Genomic DNA, 21429 nt, shown 5'->3' with positions numbered 1-21429 from the left:
TAAATTATTGTATGGAGTCACTGGAGTCATTATTCATATTCTTTAAATTTTAGATATTTTTATCGATATGTCTTTGTATTACTTTTAATGTTTTCCATCAATTTACAAGTTGAAGTTTGACGATAGTTCGTGTTTATCAAATAAAAAGTTATAATCAACGATTAATTCAGGGAGGAATGGACATTTAAAAAATAATAAATTCTTATTACTGAGCAGACAGATATAGGAATAAGGATTTTAAAGATAGCAAGTAAGTACCGGTAACGTACTTTTGTTCCCCATCACCACACCATCTGCAGAACGTATTCCTCCATTAAAGCCTTCTGTTTTTGTTCCTGTACTATATACTGTACGGCGGTTCTCAAACTAGCCATCCCTTCTTGGTTTCGTTTGAAAACCTTACATAGCGCCCTCTAAAACATTTCGACCTTTTTCGCTTTTCAAAAGCTAGCTCTCATCTCAAAACTTCATTCATCTGATAATGATAGGTCCCAGCTGATGGTGAGCTTGTTGTGGTCACACCATCATCTTCTTCAAAATGTGGAGACATTTACGAAAATTATGTATTGTGTTTCTTGTATTTTGCGTTCCGCAAATTTTGCTTCTAGTAGGACTCACTTCATTCAGTAACAAGAATGATAAAAAGATGGATCTGTTTGTGTCTCATGATGAACCGCGGAACGGTGACGATATGGCGGTGGCTGTTGTTGGCCGTAGACCCTACGGTAAGGTGAATTAATTTTACTTTTTTTGAGGTTTTTGTTGTTGTTATTTTTTTTAAATTAAATTTGAAGATAGAGTATATGTATTTAAAAGGTCTATGCCAAGTATTTATTATTTGATGATAAAATGGCAAAATTATTCCACACGTAGGCCTAGTGAAAAGCGCGCAATGTTGATTAACGTACGTGTGCGTATTATTATTATTATTAGGCGTGATATAATTCATTATTAATTATTTAGATATTAATATTAGTATATTTAATTCAACATTTTTTCATTATATAATTATTTTTGCCTCCAACAGTTAGGCTATGTGAATAATTGGTGGAGCGATTCTCATTATTTATGAATAATTAGTAGCAAAACATTATTTATAAATAATTGTATAAATAATTGAAGTGCTGAAGAAAGTCATTAGGCCTAGGATGTATAAATAATGATTTTACTCATACATAGTCATTATTAATGTTTTTTTACTTTAAATTATTTTTAAAATAATGTTTTGCCACTTTAAATTATTTATAAATAATGAAAATCGCTCCACAATCTATTTATATATATTAATTGTTAGGTATATATACATATTCTTTTTTTGTTTTTGCAGCGTATTTTTAATTGATGCCTAACAGTGGCAGCTGTAGGATATATTTTCTGGGGGGTGGTGTGCTAAGCTGTCTGACAGGAGACTGAGTGAGATAAGAATAACTATGACCGAGCCGGATGGTTGCAAGGGAGTCCCCATCTCAAATTAAATTTTGTTTAAATAGGGACCTATGGATGGCCCAGAATGGCACTCTCAGAATCTGTTGCGGCCATGGTTTGGCGTTGACCTAATTTTTTTTGTTTTGACTGCCCGACAAGCTCTGACCGGTGGGGGGAGGGGTGGAGCTTGACCTGTCCGATGGCACCGCCCCTGATGGAGGGCCATTATTGAATTGATACATGGGCCTACATACAGGCAGGCCTAGCCTAGAGGCCTAGTTTATTTTTTTTATCTCTCAATGATATAAGAATGAGTAATATAATTTGAACATAATACTAAATGTTGTCACTACTGTATATATAGATGCAAAGAGCATGTTAATAGTGATATTTACTCATGAGTTCTAGCCCCAATGGGAATCAATCATTAATCTATGTTACTGGAGCAGAAGCAGTAGTAACTGATAAAGAGGCATTCACACATACGGTAACACAAATACATATTAATATACTTCACCATAGCTATGTAAGCTATGTAATATTAAAGGGATATTCACATAAAGCACAATTTTGTACTAAATCAATTACAGTACTAAAATGCATTAATAATGGCTATGTAAGTATTAAAGGGACATTCACATAAATTAATGTCATAATTAATTTGAGTCCACATTAATTATCTCATGCCTGATGAAATACAAACATCCTCAGCTTTTCCATGCATGACTGCCTATGATAAAAGCACATGTATCAAATGCAAGGAAACACCTGCTCAGCTGCGGATAGTTAGGATGTTACTATAAAAAGTTAGCTCATGGGAAAGTTACTTTGAATGGTGACCTTGCTTGAACTGGAATGTTTGAACACAGGTGAGAGTATCACAGGACTAATTGTTGGAGTATGTTGATTAACTAGCTGATAGGAACCCCAAATTAAAACCATCAAACATGTTTTTGTTGTTTCACTCTCATGCAGTAGTAAAACATCAATGGCCAGTGGCGGCTTGTAGGCCAGAGCTGGGGGACGGGATTCCCCCTCCCAACAATGAGATTTTTTTAAGAATAGCAATCTCTGGATGGCCGGAAATGGACATATATGTTGGCTTGGTATGGGCCTATTTTTATATTTTTTTATGGTCTGACTGCCTGACAAGCTCTGTCCGACCGGGGTGGGGGGGAGGCTTGACCTTTCCGGTGGGCCGTCAATGGCAAAGATACTCCAAATGTAAAGTTTTTATGAGAAGTTAATTTTTTGTTGGAAGAGAAGTTGAGTCAGAGAAAGTGTTTTCGATATTCAGTCAGGTAAAATTTATGGTTTGGAATTTCGTCTGCATAGGTTTCTCTCTCAGTCACTGAAAAATTACTGTACCAATTACACGATGTAATTAAATTTGATTCTCCTTAAACCGAATTTTACTTTTAAGCTGTAGGTAGGCAATTGTTTTTAATCATGAGAAAATTCCAAGGACCTTGTGATTTAATTTACAAGCATCATATATCTATCTGCCAGACCAAATCCCCATAATTTATCAAACATTAAAGCCCCATTCCCGGCAAAATTTCACTAAAAACTGACTTTTTTTAGAAAATATTCATTTGCATTAATTATTATAAATCATGGAAAAATATTGGCATGAATTTTAGTTTTACGCAAAAGAATAAAAAAAATGAGAAATACAGACTATTTCTCATAAAATATTACCATTTTCTGGACGAATTCATCGTTACTAGGCAAATTCAGAGGTTGTAGATCGCATCCACTGGAATACTCTCATTCTTATGTATACTTTTATACAGTCAATAAAGTGCGCCCTCTCTAATGAGATTAGTTTTTGTACTTCGTATCTCGCACAATGCGGTCGTTCGATTAAAGCTGAGATATGTTTGTTTAAGTGTCAAAATCTCAGTCAAAATCAGTTTTTTAACAAATTTGAAATAATTCCTATGAAATATTATATTTCACAAGTGTCAATTCTAGCAACGGAAAATATCATGTCGCCCGTTTTTATGTGTGATAACAGAACCTAAATCAAGGTAAGGCTAGGCCTAGCCTAGCAGCGCTGGATAGGCTAATGTTTTCGGCACCTACGATATTTCTTCTCACGACCTATCGCAAAATCAAAATGAAATATTCATCCACATTTATTTTTTGAGTGGAACACAAAAAAATCAAATTTCAGTCTTATTTTACATTTTTTTCATTCTTAGGAATGTCTAAATTCAGTTAAACTAGCAATTCCGTATTATATTTATAAATATTTATAACATTATACAAAAATTAGATTTTTCTTAAAAACTGCATTTTGCCGGGAATGGGGCTTTAACTGGTGCAGTGTATTAGCATAGCCCAGATACATTTAATATCCTATTTATGATATTCAAACTAAAACTTTTAAAATATAAGTGTGTGTTTATCTCATGTTAATAGATTGACATGTAATCGAAAATTAATTTGTAACAATTTGTACCATGATATATTGTTCCTTGTCAGTGTCCTTATTTATAGGATATGGTGATTCATTTTACCCCTTGTGTATAATCCATAATCATGGCATCACAAAACTTGTAACCCAATACACTAGCCTGGAGAAGGACATGCAAAATATGGTTGCCATGGTAATTGAGTATTAAACTCCTGAGAAATGGAGGAAATTTGAACTTCCCAAATGCCTAGATATGTGGTAACAGTAACTCCATGTTAATTGCTATATTCAAAGAATAAATTTAATTGAAATTAGCATAGATCAGGCAAAATAAAAGAGATACTCTATGTGGCAAAGACAAGCCAAACCAGTCACTCGTCGCAAATTGTGTTTCAGAGAAAATAGCAAAAACATGCTAGAATGTAAAAATTTTTTTAATCTATTTTATTTCACTAAACTAAGTTTCATGTATCTATACATCATGCTGTGCTGTTATTTTTCCCAATTTCAATGTTAAAACAACACTTTTTAATGATTTTATAATAGTTTCTGCATGAGAAATGCCTGAAATCATAAACTTTGAAGGCTGGTTTCTCATATATTGTTCTTTAATCAGCTCGATGGTTAAATGCTTGTAACTTCATAAGGAAATGTCAGATTTGAATGATTTTTTTACCATTTTATAGCTCTTATTTTACTCTTTAACACTGTATTAATAACTCAAAATCGATGTTGCGACGAGTGACTGGTTTGGCTTGTCTTTGCCACATATTCAGACTTTTTTTATTCGAGGAGGATGAGGAAATTTGTATAGTGGCAGATACCACAAATAAGCAATATTGTACACTGTACTAGGATTTGTTAAGGTCTTTCTCTATGTTTTTATGGCTGCTCTGTGTGTGCAGTTTGTAAACTGTGTTGTTTCACCATGGAGGAAGAAAATAATGGTTTCACAATGTGTCTCTTGATAAACTTACTTGATCCTTTTAAAACATGTTTTTTATTGAGCTGTTGAGGATGTGGCACACCTTATAACCAGTTTTTATTATAGCTTGTTCTCAACTCCAAACAGTCATTACTCAAATTTAAAGAGTGCAAAAAAGTGCTTTTCAGTCATGTGCACTTTTCTTACCATTTCTATATTCAAGGGCAATAGAAAGCAGCCATTTTGTAACACAATCTTGTTTTTCTTTTGTTTTTCCTATTTGTTATTGGCTTATATTTTGTAAATATTACAATATCCTACATTACCATAATAAATTGCTGTTTCAATTAGGCCCATAGCACAATCATAAAACAGACAAACCTATGTTTTTCCAGGCCTGACCAACCCACAATCTTGAAATCAATGGTTAGGAAAAAAGAGATGCCCAAAATATCCAAGTAGGATATGATGGTATTTGAAAAAGTTACATTTTCAATCTTTAAATATTAAATGTGACACCGTAAACATAATTATATTTTTAGCCTTCTGACTACTGTTTTATCAAAACTCCATGGGGTTTGTAATAGTTAGCAATGAACCCATTGGCCTATAAAACAGTTAAAAAAGTTCCTGACCGGCTAACCCTGACTTTCAGTCATCATTGCTTTGGCAGCATCTGGGAGTGTGGGTGTGTGTTTGTGTGTGTGGCCTATTAGTTAGAGCATTTACACATATAAATTAGCAGCTAACTTCACACACACATCTGGTCTCAGATCCCATCCTTAATCAGGGAGATTCTGCTCATTGGCAGTTTCTGGGGCTGCCCCTGGTTGTTGAACCATAAAAGAATTCAGTAGGAAATGCTTGAATACAACCAAGTTGAAAAGTCTATTTATACAGTAATGCTCTATTCCTTAGGTAATTAAGAGGAACAAGGAGAGCCTATCCGATTGATGAGTACAAATATTGATTTGTAAGCAGTTAGCCCTGATGTGTTTACACCTTAGACTGTGTACTGTGTAACATAAGAGATGAAAACACCTTGATAGAGAAAGATAAACATTTGATATTTAGGAAATAGAGTCTGATAGGCTTTGATTGTAGTAAATTCTGAGGGACTAACTGCTTGAAAAGTAGCGGGGTTTAGCTAGTGGAAGGCTGAGGTAAGGGTACAGGCCCATGGCCAGTAGGTATAATCACACATTTCCCCCCTGCAATTATGTCAAAAAAAGTATATCAAATTTATTTATTTATTTATTTGTGACACTTCACCTTTGTGTCCGTGGCACTCACAGTCAGTGGTGCGGTCTTGCAAAATACACAAACGAAAAAGAAAAAAAGAGAAGAACCAAATTGTTTTGTGAAAAAGTTGATGTTGATTAAATCATGTAGGTTTAAATTAAATCAAATCTGATCCACTCGCACAGCACCTATTTGTGCCATAACATTAGTATTTTAGATTTTTGTACCTGATATTGCTAACTTATTACAAGTGCTCTTTTACCTACTGTATTACCTAACCTTATGGTCAAGGAATCAAACCTGCGATTTGCTTTGTGTCCTTGGGCAATGCACCTAACCTAGAGTTGTCTCGCTTCACCCATGAGTATAAGTTTGTAGCTGGTTATTAGTTTAAAACATCAGTGCACTGATCTAGCTAAAATGTTATGGAATTCTCCCCTGGGGAGCAGAGTGTTTTCTTAGGTGTTTGATCCTTTGCGCGGGATAATAATGTGAAGCGCCCAAAGGCCTTATTGGCAATGTGTGGCATAATAAAACTATCATACTTTTATTTTTATGAGGGAGAACATTGGCAAGGAAGAGAATATTAACTACAGTACTGTATGTGTGGTATAGGAAGGGAGTTGGCAGTAGTACATTACTATATTAATCAGTAGCAACAGTCTTTTATGGATTTTGATGACCTTTAGTTTATTTAAAGATTGCATGTCTTTTGTGAAATATTTGGAAGGCCTCAAAAAGTAGTTAAATTCTTCATTTAAAAGTATTAAATAAATCCAGATTAAAGGAATTCAGTTTTGTTCATACATTAAATGCCAAAATCATGCTTAGGCCTGTACTAGCAAATTAAAAGCCAATGCAGATATAGGAACTTATTAATTATTATGTCTGATAATAACTTTTTTTTTCATTTTTCGATTGAAGGATAAATCTAACTTACTACACACGTAGTAACCAATTGAAATTGAATTTTTTTTTTTATTGTTTATTTAGTAATTTTTTTTTTTTTTTTTTCAAGATTTTTATTTAATCACAGACAGTATATTTAATTTGATAGCAGAATATTAATTAAATGTTAGAAATGGATAGCTTTTTACAGCACTGTACCCAACACTGATGCCTCTGTGTTAAGGGATGTTTGTTATTGTATACTAAGTGCTGTGACAGTCCAATGATGGTCAGTTTTAATGCCTTTTTAACACTTTCTCAAAAAGGTCATTTAAAGTAGGACGTCAAAATCTTACATTCAGTATAAAATGAAAGTCTCACTGTCTTGTGTAAGGAAGATCATAACTATAGATTGATTTGGACACTTTTGTTATTTAGATCTTCAACTGCACTTTCACACTTTAAAATATATTGAATAAATAAAAAAAGTGATTAAAATTCCCTAGATCATGAAGAACAAGCTTCATCTGTAAACTCTATGTGTGATGCGCATCATTTATACTTTTTAAAATTGAAAGAAATTATAAGTATAAAACAATAATTGGGAAGAAAAAACAGCTATTTATTAAGAAAATGTATAACCACTAATCCAACATTTAGACACTTCACATTTTGTAAAATTGAGTTTTTTTTATATGCAAACACCAACCTCGTACATTATGTACCAGAACATGTACAATATATCCCTTGCTTGTTATTTAATGCAGGCCTAATTTATTGTTATGGAGGCCTATTATATTAAATATATTTTACAATGTATATTCAAGCTGGACTAAATACTAATTATAATATTGAAATAAGAGAGGAAGAACCTGTATAATATACCCCTTGGTGCTTGTTATTTAATGCAGGCCTGATTCATTGTTATGGAGGCCTATTATTAAATATATTTTACAATGTGTATTCAAGCTGGACTTCATAAACAAGCTTCACACTTTCCTGAATTGGAGAATTGATTGATGCATCTCCTACACATGATACCTTTGGGTTAATACAAGAGGATTTACTAGACCTACAGTAGCCATCATAATCTTCCTCTCATATCTCAAATTCTATCATCTCCTCTAAGCACAGGAGATTCACATCTGTATTCAGTATGTACATAATATTATGTACAAAATCTATGGCTTTGTAAAACTGTTTAGTTGTGTATATTCTGAATGGTTTTGTTGTAGTAGGCATGGGTCACAGCAGTAATGTTCTGTCCACACTATAGTATCAAGTTTTAGTGACAAGTATTGTGTGATTAAGTTTGCCCATATATGGGCAGGATCTTGATTAAGTTTGCCCATATATGGGCAAGATGTTGATTAAGTTTGCCCATATATGGGCAAGATGTTGATGTCATTATACTGTATTTACCAATAAAATATGATAAATCAAATTCAGATTAATTTTATTCTTCATGAAATTATAGTGAAATAATAGCGAATGTGGAATTATAGTGAGTGTGAAAACACTGCTTAAGTTTTGGGCTTTCTGCAAATGAAGGATCTGCGACTGGTCACATTGCATGTTGTCCCTGTGGAAGCTGTGTGACACAGTCAGGCTGCAATCAGGAGGTTGTGAATATGAGTCCCATTGCTTGTCTGCTTGGGTACTCTGTATTGCCTCTATTCACCCACAAGTATAAATGGGTTCCTAGTAGGAAGCTATGACCTGGAAAAAAATTTGTAGTGCAATAACTATGAATACTCCCCAGGAAGTGGAAGAGTTTGCGTATTATGTGTAATTTATTTTGTATTCAACATCGGGGAGTATGGGGAGCGCTTCTAGAGCAATTCTTTTTAATAAATGTACGGTATGCTACAAAATCCCATATAATTAAATGTGAATAAAAAATGAGTATTCACGAATATAAAGAATTTCTCAAACTGTCCATCAATGCCTAGGATATTAAGTATAAAATAAAAGAAAAATCTTTAATAGTTAATAAGAGTTGATCTTTTTACTTAGATGACAGAGGTGGTGATGGAGTACTTGTGGCACCTGGTATTGTACCTGATACAGTTAACATGGCCGCCAACATCCAGAACAATAAGAACAAATACAAAACTCTTGCAAAGGATAAAAAGATGATTATAAAGAAAATAAAAGACAAACTACAATTAAAGGACACCATCTTTAAAAACCATGAAAAGATTAGAATCTTAAAGGAGAGCAATAAATTTAAACAACTTGAGGGTGATCTTTATAACAGCTCAGTTAGTTCGGAGAGTGACTCTATTTGCATCATCCCTAAACTGAATATCCCAAAGGATATTTGTCCGAAAAGCATTGCTTGGAAATGCAATTTGACACCAACGTTTTCGCTCAACAATGGAAATGGGTGAGTATAACATGCATATTATAAGTATACTGTATATTTTAAATAAGTAAATGTAAAAAGCACCATGATATAGCTTAATTTGAACCTTTATTTCATAGGTCAGTTCAAGTTAGCTGCGATGGCGATTTTCGTGTAAATACCATCGACAGAGCCTTGGTTGATGAGGCGTTGGAATTTAAAGTCAAGCCTGCTCAATGGAAATACTACAAAGGACCTGCAGTGATCCCATTCAATACAGAGTACTTAGATATTGCTTGCAAGACAAAGAGGTATGTCTATTCTTATATCAATTGTAATTACTTGATTGAGAACCCATCTAACTAGGGCAAGACTTTTTTATACCTTGTTTCGTGAACCTGCCGAACGCAAATATTGATGATTTCAAATAAAAATAAAATTTTAATTTTTGGCCAGTTTGGCCACAAAAAATGGAAATTTCAGAAAAAAATTAAAGTTTTTTAAAAATTGTTATTATGCCCTCCGCTGCCATGAAATCTCCAAAAATAAAATATGTATATTTCTTTATAAACTTGAAGCATTTAACATTTTACATTCACCAATAAAACATTTTTTTATTTTCTCCTCCGTCTGGATGTTTTTGGCAAAACCATTTCCTCCAATGATCTTTAAAAAAATAAGTACGCGAAACAAGGAATAAAAAAAGTCTCGCCTAATTATGTAGATTCATATTTTGTTGCACCCACCTCCCCACCCTCATTTTAATAGCCATACAGGGCATAGGCCTATAAAGAGATTAAGACCTCCTTGGTAAACCTGCTTATGCTGTAAAAAAAAAAAAAAAAAAAAAAAAAAGATTTCATTAGTTATTATTATTATTATTATGCTCACCCTGACAACTACTTATAAGTAAATAAATCAAACATGAATTATCAAATAAATATTCTCCTTCTCCTAGCTGTTAAAAGTGACATACTGAAACTCTTCTACATTTATTCTCCTCAACCATTACTGCAACTTCCCTCTTTGGTTTCAATCCAAATAAATTTTATTCTCAGGCCTCCGGGTAATTTTTGGTTTGCCTCTTTTTTGGCTATCTGGGGTTCATGATACAGTGAATCTATTTTTAGTATAGTTTTTATCTCCTACTATTCCTAACCGCCTCTGTATTCTGTTGTTCTTTGCTTGCTTTTGTGTTTGTCATGTGGTATAGTCATCACTTGGTACTTTTATTAGCCAATGTGTCTTCATAATTCTCATGTATCTCTTCTGAAATGTATTAAAACAACTTTTCTAGTGGACTTTCCATTGTTTGTTTTTAGTTTCAGAGAAAGGGACCACCATAATTATCACACACAATTCGTACCAAAGAAGAAATTGAACATGGAACAATCTAAGAAGCTTAAGAAGCACCTGATGACTGTGCCGGGCTGGGAACCACTGTCTATCCTAGTTGTGTCCCTAGATTCACTCTCCAGAGCACATGCTCATAGGCCCTGTGGTCTGCCGAAGACCATGAAGCTGCTGAGGAGTCTTAAGGGAGATGAGAGTAAGCTCTTCATTTTTATAATTTCTATTTAACAAGCTCATGGTCCGTTTAATACCAGAATTAAATATTTTTGACCTGGATTTAAAACCCTGGAAGACCAGCATCTTATCAATATCAAAATGTAGCTATTCTACAGTATAGCTCTATGATATTTATATAGTAATTTATACTTTTACTTAAAGAAGTTTTCTTAAATTAAATAAAATTCATATAAATAAAGGTAATAACATAAAATAAATTGCTGAATGTTTAATTGAATAGTTCAGTATTCTTGGCAATAAATCTGAGCACAAGAACACAGGGGTGAAGATTTTTCAATTTAGTAGAAAGAGAAATTGAACTTTCGGATCTACCTTACGCATCTGTCACTGAATGCTTGCTTGTAAGATGTTCAAACGTAGACCCTGCCAAGGGATAAAAATATTGGCAATGTTATTAATATTATTATATGTCAGAATTCTTTGACTTTTGTTAAGTCAAAATGACAGTACTGTCAGTAATTATGTTCTGCATATCTTTTTTCTCAAGATTCCTTTCAATCATTCCTGTTTAACCGATTCAATTCTGTTGGCAAAGTCACCATTCAGAACCTCACTCCACTTTTCTCTGGTCACTTATTTGAGAATGAAGATATAGAAAAAGCCAGAAAAAAATTGTAAGTATATCTTTGCTTGTTAAATGTAATTGCATGTACAGTAATTAAATTATGCAATACACTGCCTTTTTACATCCAATCACAATGTGGGATCTTTTAACCTTCTGAAGATTAAACTTTTGGAATGTTGATTATATTTCTGTATTTACTCTAGAAATTTTAATAAAATAATAAAATGCTACTTCCTGTAACTGTTCTTGTTTATATTTCTCTGTTCAGAGACTCTGTCGATATTCAAGAATGGATTTGGCAGTATGCGAGTAAACGAGGGTACATTACGAGTTATGGTGTAGACAACACCAGCGGTATGATGGGTACAAAAACAAAATGCAACGTATGTATATGGAATTTGAATCAAGATTTGTATATAAAACAAACTAGAGTGTGTACTAAGCAATGCACATAATGCATCAGTGTCGACATGGGCAGCGATTCACCATTATAATTATAATAAGAATAAGTCTATTCCTTTAAAGCGCATTCCACAGAAAGGCCCTAATGAGCTTTACAACGAAGAACAACAAGTAGTAAATATATTTGACTACTTAAACTAAACACAGTTCCAATATGCATGTGCGTTATTGGTATACTGTAGGTGTCCAGGACAGGACTCCACCCACCAATGTGGAAACAACATCACCATCCCACCCAGGCGTACAGTATGTAGGCACTCTGGGCTCATGTAGCTTAACCACCTCAGAATAAGCCGTTGGCTCTACTACCGTGCACTGGAAAAGACAACGATGTCTCGAGTAAGGACCATGTGGGGCCCAGCTCTGGACAAACAATAGCACCATCAGCTGTAAAACCTTCCCAGATAAAAAAAATTAGGAGACATATCATGTGTGTTCTGCATTACATTGTATTGTATTAGCAAGCAAGGAAATATGTAGATGTATTCAATAATAGGTCATGTTAAACTATGGGTGTCTGCATTAGCTTTAAAATCAGCACTTTAGTACTCTTAATATATTTTGGAGTGCCCATGAATGGCGAGTTAGTTCAATGGTAAGGAATTGGACTTTGGTAAGATTCGGACCAAATTTTGAGACCTGCCAATGGTATATGTATAGTGTTGTTGGATATGACTGCTCCAGTTGCCTTGTTCCCCAAATGGGACATTGAGCTGTTGATCCTATTTGCATACAATTTAAAGAGCAGTGGATTGTCTCCAGGTGTACTGACCACAGTAGGTCATAGTTCAACATTCATTAAAATTTAGATTTGTATCAAGATGGTGAATTTCTTGCGATGTTGGCAGAGGAATTATACAGTAGTTTGATGCATGTGTACTCTGGTTCCAACATAGATGTATATGGTCAAAAAGAAATAATAATACCCAAATCAAAAAAATTTTACTACAGATCAATAAAATAATAAAATCTCTACAATATCACATCTAATACTATAAAATAATTATGACAGTATTAAATTTGGAAAATGGTATATCAGCTTAAGCTTTCCCCCTTCCCCCCCCCCCCACCATTCAAAAAGAAATAATAATACCCAAATCAAAAAAATTTTACTACAGATCAATAAAATAATAAAATCTCTACAATATCACATCTAATACTATAAAATAATTATGACAGTATTAAATTTGGAAAATGGTATATCAGCTTAAGCTTTCCCCCTTCCCCCCCCCCCACCATTCCACTTCCATTATCTGCCACTGTCCCCTTGTATTGGCAAGTCATAGATATTTTAATACAGAAAAATTGATTTGTCGCCAGAGCTTAGGTTCTTGATCAGTTTTAAGTTGAATGAGTAGTGTATCGTTAGTCAAGTTTCCTTGTTGAGTTTTATGCATCTTCACTAAATGGAACTCCAGGATGATAATGTGATACACAATAAATCTTTCCTCCTTAAACATGTCAAATGGTCTACTATACTTATACCGTATAATATATCACACAGGCTATCCAATGATTTATAGCATTGCAGGTGATTTAATGCTAGGTACTCAGTATATCAATCCCTCAGTTCTGTTGCACAGTGTTCCATATACTTATCATCTCTTATGTATGCTCTTTAAGTCCTTCAGATAGATAGAAAATATAGTCTAACCAATGTTTGTTTTTTTTCGCATCATGTGAAATCTCAATAATACAAAATTACATTGAAAACTCACAAATTTTTTTTCATGCAGTCTATAATAATTTCCTATAACATTGCATGACAAGAACAAGATGTCTCTGTTACAAACATGAGTAACATATATCAAGCATCTTGTTCCTCCAGGGATGTGTATTACATCTTGTATTACAATAATAATAATACAATACTAGCTGATTTAACCATAAAAACTGAAGACTTGGAACATTTAATAACCCATAAAAATATGCCTGAATATCATTTCAAAATGAAAAGGGGTAGACTAAAAATAAAAACAGCTGAGGAGTTTACAATAAATTCTTTGAAGATTTGTTTCAGCATGAACTAACAGTTATAATCCAAAGCTTTTCCCAAAACACTATGACTACAGTTGAACGGGTAATATACTAATACTGTAAATCTATAAGCCATGAAGGTATAAATAGGGTTATAAAAAATACTACCTTTTTTCTCTTTAAACCAAACTGCAAATTGTATACAAACACATATTCATGCCATTGCAATAGTCAATGTTTTCATGATTTATTAATTCATCATCAAGAAAACATTGAGATAGTAAAATAACATTTATTTAATAATTTATCCAGGTATAAAAAATACAAAGCAGTAGCCTAAGGTTGAAATTGTTTGCATAATATACAAAGTACATTAACAAATGGTAAACCCTTATGCAAACATAAGCAAGACATGAATCACTTGGCAATTCCTTAGAGTTTTAGATCATGTTCTTAAATATATATAGTATATACAGTAGTAAATCAAACACAGTTGAGATAAAGTTAAAAACTTTATCAAAGTTGGTTTACCAGCTTTAAGATATGAAAATTGTGATTTTGTTTTTTACTATGTAGAGTAGTTGTGTTTTATGTGAGACACTGTTTTTATTTTTAGGACTGTCATTACAGACCACCAACAATACCTCATCGGGAACATGGATGGATAGCCAGAGAAAATGAGAAGGTTTGTACCCAATTGTCATCAATTGCATGTCATAAGGAAGGGGGATCCCCAAAAATGTTCTTGCCCCCCCCCCCCCCAGGAGAAGAAAAATCATTGCGGAAAAAATGATATGCATTTTCTGCATATTATTAGATAATCCACCTATAAAATTGATAAAATAAGCCACTGAAACCCCTAAATTGTCATATTTTTTGGGGGCTTCGCCTCCTGGACCATTTTCGAGATATTTTGAACCACGCCCACCTAGGGCCCCCGCAGCACATTTTACCCTTAAATTTTACCTCCCCCCACCCCAGATTTCAGACTCTGGCGCCGCCACTGTCTGTTGGGCCCTATTAGACAGCATTAGCCCCATTCCAATCCAGGGTCCTGGGATAAAATCCTATAAATTATATAGTTATACCTCTTTGACTAAACAAAACATGAGGTCACCTATATCTTGAACTTAGCAGTGTTAAATTCTTGTTTCAAAGCAATAAATCTGATTATTATAGTGTAACTGTATGCATTGCCTGTGTAGGTGTCACCAGGTGTACTGTCTGGTTTCTGTGATGGGGATCATTTTCTACATGAGCACATTTTGAACTACACGCAAGGGTTTCTCCAGGAGACATACAGAGCCAAATGGGCTGCACTTGATATCAATGCCCATCATAGGTCAGAAATACTGATATATACATTATGATATACATTATTAAATTGCTGTTGCTAAGTATTAATATTATTATTACTATTATTTTTTATTTATTGTTATTAATATTATGATTATTATCATGAGACATTCTCAACAAACAACAGTTCTTTTCAGAATTATCTGTGTAGTGTACCGCAAGCATATGTGATTATTATCATCACCATCATCAGTTTGATTATCATTAATATTATCACCAGTATTTTCATTGTAAAGGTGAAAATCAAATTATGGTCGCCATTGTCACTGCTGTGGCTGTGGCAAGAACAATAATACCAGTAATAGCATATCCTTATTATCATTTTTGTTGTTTTGGTTGTTCCTTTAGTTAATATTATTATTGTCACTGCCATAATAGTAAAGCATTATGATTACTGCTGCAATTATTTAAATGATATATATTGTTTTATTTCAGGATTGAAGCTGAGTCTATCAATCAAGTAGATGAAGATTTGAGAAACTTTCTAGATAATGCCCTGCGTTATAATTACAACTTAGTGGTGGTAAACACGAGTCATTTTATAAACAATCAGTTAACCAATCAATCAATCAATACAGATAAATACAGTATATCTATTGGAAACAGACATATCATTAACATGAAAATCAATCATTAAACAGTCAACCAATTAATAAAGAGATCAATAAACAAGTTAATTACCAAATAGATTAATCAACCAATGAACAGACTCACCAATAAACAGATCAACCAATAATCATATTGATCAATAAATAGATCAATCATTAAACAGTGAATCAACAGAACAATGAATTGACAGACAGTGATGTGAACCATTGATTTGTTTTAGATGGTAATTCTTTATGTTAATAAGTATCAGCAATAATTACCAATCACAAAGGTATGTATCAGGGCACCAATTAAATTTATCTTGTAAAATAATTAAATAGTAATAATGAAATATATTTGCATAAACAATATGAAACGCACTTAATGAATTAGATTTAAACAAAAATCTGGATTTTTGGGTTTATCCTATTTTATCTTCCTCTCTTTAACATTGTTTTCCCCTTTCCAGCAATTGATATCAGATGTCATTTAATTTCAGTTTGTACTTGGTGATCATGGAAAGCCATATCCAAAGGACATGTCTAATCTGGGAGGCACGTACGAGTCACTACTACCATTCCTGTCAATTATTATGCCATCATGGTTACTAAATATGAGGCTGGACATTAAATATAATCTCCTTGTGAATCAACAGAGATACTTGGTAAGATTTAAGATGGTCACTGTGGAGAATGTTGTTGGTCAGTGGGTGGCGGTACAGTAGTGTTGATAATGATAATAACTATAATGATGATTATGCTGATATGATCATGATAGGCGAGACTTTTTTTTATACCTTGTTTCACTAACGTATTTTTTTACAGATTGTCAGAGGAGGGCGGAAAAAAAAAAATTTTTTTTTGTTATTTAGCAAATAGTTTTGCCAAAAAGATTCAGACGGAAATTAAGTTTTTGTTTCCACATATTTATAGAATTACTGAATTTGGATGCAGGTAATTCCATAAGTATTTGGAAACAGAAAGTTACTTTTCTACTTTTTTAAGCAAAAATAGGAAAATAACTTTTTGTTTCCACATACTCATAGAATTGAATTTTCTTAGTTTTGCTTCATAAATTAATAAATTTTTATATTGCATTTAATAGACACATAGAGATTTACATTTAAGTATGAAATCTCTGATGCATTTCCCAAACATGGATGAGGTTTCTGGATTTGTTGGAGAAAAAGCAGTTAATGTATTTACACAAGAAATCAGCAGGTACCTTAGATTATACTGTATATATTTTTAAAGTATTATTTTCTATTCAATACATATTATAAAATAGGATGGTGGTAATGGTTTACATGGAGATGATTTCCTACCGTATTCTTTTCAAAACAATTCTGATGACAGAATAAGATGTGGGTTATGAATGAAGCAAATTGAAAACATAAGAAAAACAAACTCATTATTGATGAGTTCGAGAAACAGATAGTGCGTTTAAGTAGCTGTGTGCACATACTGCAAGTGATTACATTAAAGCTTGCTTTTAAACTATTAGCCCAGTTGAATTTTTAAATCATACATTTTTACACCTTGCAAAGAAAAATACATTGTTTGTATAATAGACATTATTATGCAATAATGTCAAGTTTTGAGACACTGTTGGAAAATTTCAATTCAATTCATTTTATTAAGTCTATCATATAAATAAATATACCAGAAATGTGTATTGAAGCTAAGCAATTAAATGAGAACATAAATAGTTAAAAACATACCTGATACTTTTAAAATAGAACATGAAGCAATTACATTCTGAATATATTTTTATGAAAGAAAGAATGGCTCCTAAAAGGAGTCAAATTTTCAGTTTCCTGAAATATTCTGTAAAATAATTGCTCTATAGTCAAATAGCTGCCTGCTTTGGGATAGGATATAACATTGAACATAAAACGATGATGTCACGATTGACCTATTATAGCATGCCATTTTTCTCCACCTGTTTTTCCCAGGAAAAGAGGTTGCAATGAAGCTGGAATGCCGGCATGGAGCTGTGCCTGTGGGAAAATTAAGGTACAATTTGTGTTCTTACATGGAAATTAAAACATTATGAGAAGCTAGTCCTCAGGGATGTTGTAGTTACCATAATGCTTTGACTTTCAGCAGGTTTCTATTAAACTAGATTTTGATGTTTTGTTTTTAGGCTAGGTTGGGATTTAGGTACAGTAGTATTCGGTCTTGTTTTTGTTATGACTAATGTTTTAGAAGACAATAGTAATTATATATAATACCCCTTGGAACCAAGTATTTAGAATGCATGATTTTTATCTTACAGAAACTTGAGAAAAATGAGTGGAGAATATTTCATACTGAGATGGTAAAATTTGTCATCAATCATATTAATCAAAAACATTCTAAAGTAAGTGCAAAGCCTCGGATATTATTTTAACCGATGTTTGTATTTCATTAGTTGTGGTACAGCAGTACTTTAAGTACTGCCCCTCCCTATCCTGTACTGTAGGTACATCAATTCATGCCTTAGGATACTGCATTCCCATTCTATCATTATCAGTCGCAATTTTAGCTGAAAAGCTTCAAAGACGATATTTTTGAATAAAATTTTATTTGATTCAATTTCACATATGGTTAGGATTGATCAAATGGTAGTATAATATTAGTTACATGGTTAGATTGACCAAAAAACTACACGTATTACAATATTGCATAGATTAATTCCAAAAAGCATTGAATTGTTTTAAACAAATTTTAACATGAATATCTGTTTCTGTTTTTTATTTCTAATTGAAAAATAGAAAGCACTTTTCAAAGCCAACCAAGGAACTAGCATGGAATGGAATCCATTACATGAAACCAGTTGTATAGATATTAATTTTGATAAGATTATAAATATACAAGTCAGGGAGGAAGTTGATGCCAGTGGTCAGAGTTCAACCTACTACCATATACTGTTCCAAGCAAAGGAGTATAAAACAGTGTGGCTTGTAATCCTTGATAACAAATGGGAGATTCATCAGGTAAGATAAGGGACGACAATTAAACAATCAATAAGTTGAGTAATATTGTGATTAAAAACATTGAATATTGTTTAATTAATGCCGAAATTTGTTTGACTGGGCTTCTTACATATGTGTATTCAATAAGAATAGAAAAATTGAAAAAAATAATCTTGCCAAATGTTTTTAAGATCTGTGCAAAAATCTGATTTGGATAAGAAACAAAAAAAATCAAATCAAGTTGTCTTCTAACAAGACATTTATCAAACAGCAATTTAAATATGCAATTCAACCTAATTTAGAGTAATCACAAGCTAACGCTGCACCCCATGGCATCATGGATCAGTGTTTATCCGTTTACCTAGAACAATAATCCATTGGAACGAGCTATCCCAATCTCTAACTTCCCGTAAAATCATTGAAATATATATATATACACAGTACAAAGTATTCAAATAGGGAAAAAATATATGGCTGAACACAAGAGATTAGTTGTAATGGTCTATTTGTAATTAATTTTAATTGTCTATTTGTAATAATTTTTAATTTGTTTTTGACAGCTCAGTCAAGTAACTCGCTATAATAAATTTTATCCATGTGGGGACAAATTAGTTCGATTGGAATTCTGTGTTTGTGATGTCAACAAGGGATTGCCAAACTGACAGCATGTTACACAAGATAAGAAGAGGGAAGTGTAGTGATAAAAAACATTTTAGTATTAAAAGAAAATATACAGGGTAATTTTTCTCATATATAATGTTTCTTGTATGTAACTGTACAGATAGCCTCTAGTTCCTATCAATGTAAAGTCCATCATTAATCTTATAAACTCTGCCACTGATTTCCACTTTTAAGTAACCAAATCTGTTGCTGATTTACTGCTAGGTGGTAGAGTTCCATGATTGATCTTGGGTAGACTGAAAATCTGTATCATTTTTTTGCCCTAACAACATTGTAGTTAAATTCATGTGTGTGAAACATATCTTGCTTTATCACTTTTATTTATTTAATTAAGTTATTTAAAAGAGTTCAAGAGTGGCTTCCGACTTTTAAGACAAGTTAGGTGTGGGCGAGTGATTATGTACAGAAATATAATAATAAAAGATTTATTACAGGTTATCATAATTATATTAAATATAATTAACTTGGTTTACTGGGAACCCAAAAAATCCTTTGTTCATGGGAAAAAAAATGTCCAACAGTATAACATCTACATTCCAGCAAGAGATGGTGACTTATTTTTGTAAGTTTTATTAAATTTGTAATTAACATGGCATTGTTGAATTGTTCTTAAAATGTTGTAATATTATATTGTGTGTGAATTATATCTCGCAGATATATCTTGTACCCATCATTTAATAGATGAATCCAGCAAGTCATCAAAGCAGTTAAACTTGCCTAAAGTCAAATTCAAAATGCATTTGAAATATTATTCGACTTAGATGAAATTTGACCACAGATTTTTAATTAATGGTAAACACAACAATTTGACATGTAAAGTATGATCGACTTAGGCACAGTCGACTTAGGCAAATATAACTGTACAACAATAATCAGTCTGTCCATCCAATAAATCAATCAATCCAATTATCAATCACCAATAAATCAATCTATCCAATGATCACTAAATCATCCAATAAATCAATCCAGTGATCAATCATCTAATATATCATTCAATCATCCCATAAATCAATCAATCCTCCAATAAATCAATCAAATGATCAGTCAATCAATCCAGTGATCAATCATCTAATATATCATTCAATGATCAATTAATAATCCATCATTCAATCCATTAATATGTCAATATATCGATCCATCTATCAATCAACCACTTAATCAACCATACATCGTTCACTCAATCATTTGATCAAGCAATCCATCTGTCATTTAATCAATCAGTCTATAATGATCCTATCAATCAGTTATTCAATCTATCAATCAATTAGTATTTGTATTATTATTGAATGTTAAAATGGGGCTTCAAATATCTAGAATTTTTTCTTGAGTTGGATAAAATAGTGATTGGCAGTTTCTATAGTAATTCTGCTGCTTGATTTTACTGAAGAATAATTGCTTAATTTTAATATTAAGATCTATGATTTTACTATGCAATTTTAGTTCATGATAAAGTTGAACTTGCGTAAGTCAAATCCAAAATGGCATCCAAATACTGTTCGAATTTAACTTACAGATCGTTAATCAGAGAAGAAAAAAAACAGCAATTTGGCATGTAAATAAGGTCGACTTAGAGATTATTTGCCTTAGGCAAGTTTAACTGTATTAACTTAATTATTCATAATTTTTAATTGTAATTGACATTGGCAATTTGAAAAAGAATAAAATAAAAGTAAAGTTTCAAACTGTTCTTTCTTAAATTCATCCATTACTTATTATTTCCAATCTTCAAATTCAACTTCCTCCCAACAGAAGTGCTTCATTAACATGTTATGCATATACTGTATCATTGCATGTTCACTCATGGTACACAGATTATTTACACATTCACTCATGGTTTCAATTTTGAGGCCAAATGCCAAGATGGTCTGCATTTCCCGCTATGCAGTCCTTGATTATTGATGTTCGAATTAAGTTTGCATGATTCATTCAGTTCAAAATCTTGACATTCTTGATTTTTATTACAATANNNNTCCATTGTGCTATTATTTACCCATAGCCTCCGTGC

The 21429-nt window shown here is 32.6% G+C and overlaps 1 protein-coding gene across 2 annotated transcripts; it reads left to right on the top strand.

Moving 5' to 3' along the window:
- The first annotated feature begins 462 nt into the window (after positions 1-462).
- On the top strand, positions 463-21106 carry LOC117105032. 2 transcript variants are annotated; one of them, XM_033246028.1, is made up of 15 exons: positions 463-725; positions 8919-9291; positions 9390-9560; positions 10572-10798; positions 11327-11453; positions 11673-11787; positions 14460-14528; positions 15049-15185; positions 15635-15722; positions 16287-16451; positions 16892-17007; positions 17742-17802; positions 18065-18148; positions 18543-18764; positions 19304-21106. In XM_033246028.1, the coding sequence occupies exons 1-15, from the start codon at positions 539-541 to the stop codon at positions 19403-19405; spliced, it is 2244 nt and encodes a 747-aa protein (XP_033101919.1). In that variant the 5' UTR covers positions 463-538; the 3' UTR covers positions 19406-21106. The 2 variants fall into 2 exon arrangements, with proteins under 2 accessions (XP_033101919.1, XP_033101920.1); XM_033246029.1 differs by having other exon boundaries at positions 463-730.
- The last annotated feature ends 323 nt before the right edge of the window (positions 21107-21429 follow it).

The sequence above is a fragment of the Anneissia japonica genome, unplaced genomic scaffold (assembly GCF_011630105.1).
Source record: "Anneissia japonica isolate Jap-2015-1 unplaced genomic scaffold, ASM1163010v1 scaffold287834_len5846547_cov211, whole genome shotgun sequence".
In the NCBI taxonomy this organism is placed as follows: Eukaryota; Metazoa; Echinodermata; class Crinoidea; order Comatulida; family Comatulidae; genus Anneissia; species Anneissia japonica.
This window is presented reverse-complemented; position numbering and strand designations above follow the sequence as displayed.

What these genes read in the sequence shown, in the direction of transcription:
- LOC117105032 (XM_033246028.1), top strand. Translation starts at nt 539, where the DNA reads ATGTGGAGACATTTACGAAAATTATGTATTGTGTTTCTTGTATTTTGC. An exon ending in ATTGCTTGCAAGACAAAGAG is followed by an intron (nt 9,561 to 10,571) that starts GTATGTCTATTC and finishes GTTTGTTTTTAG; the next exon opens with TTTCAGAGAAAGGGACCACC. An exon ending in GAAAAAGCCAGAAAAAAATT is followed by an intron (nt 11,454 to 11,672) that starts GTAAGTATATCT and finishes TTCTCTGTTCAG; the next exon opens with AGACTCTGTCGATATTCAAG.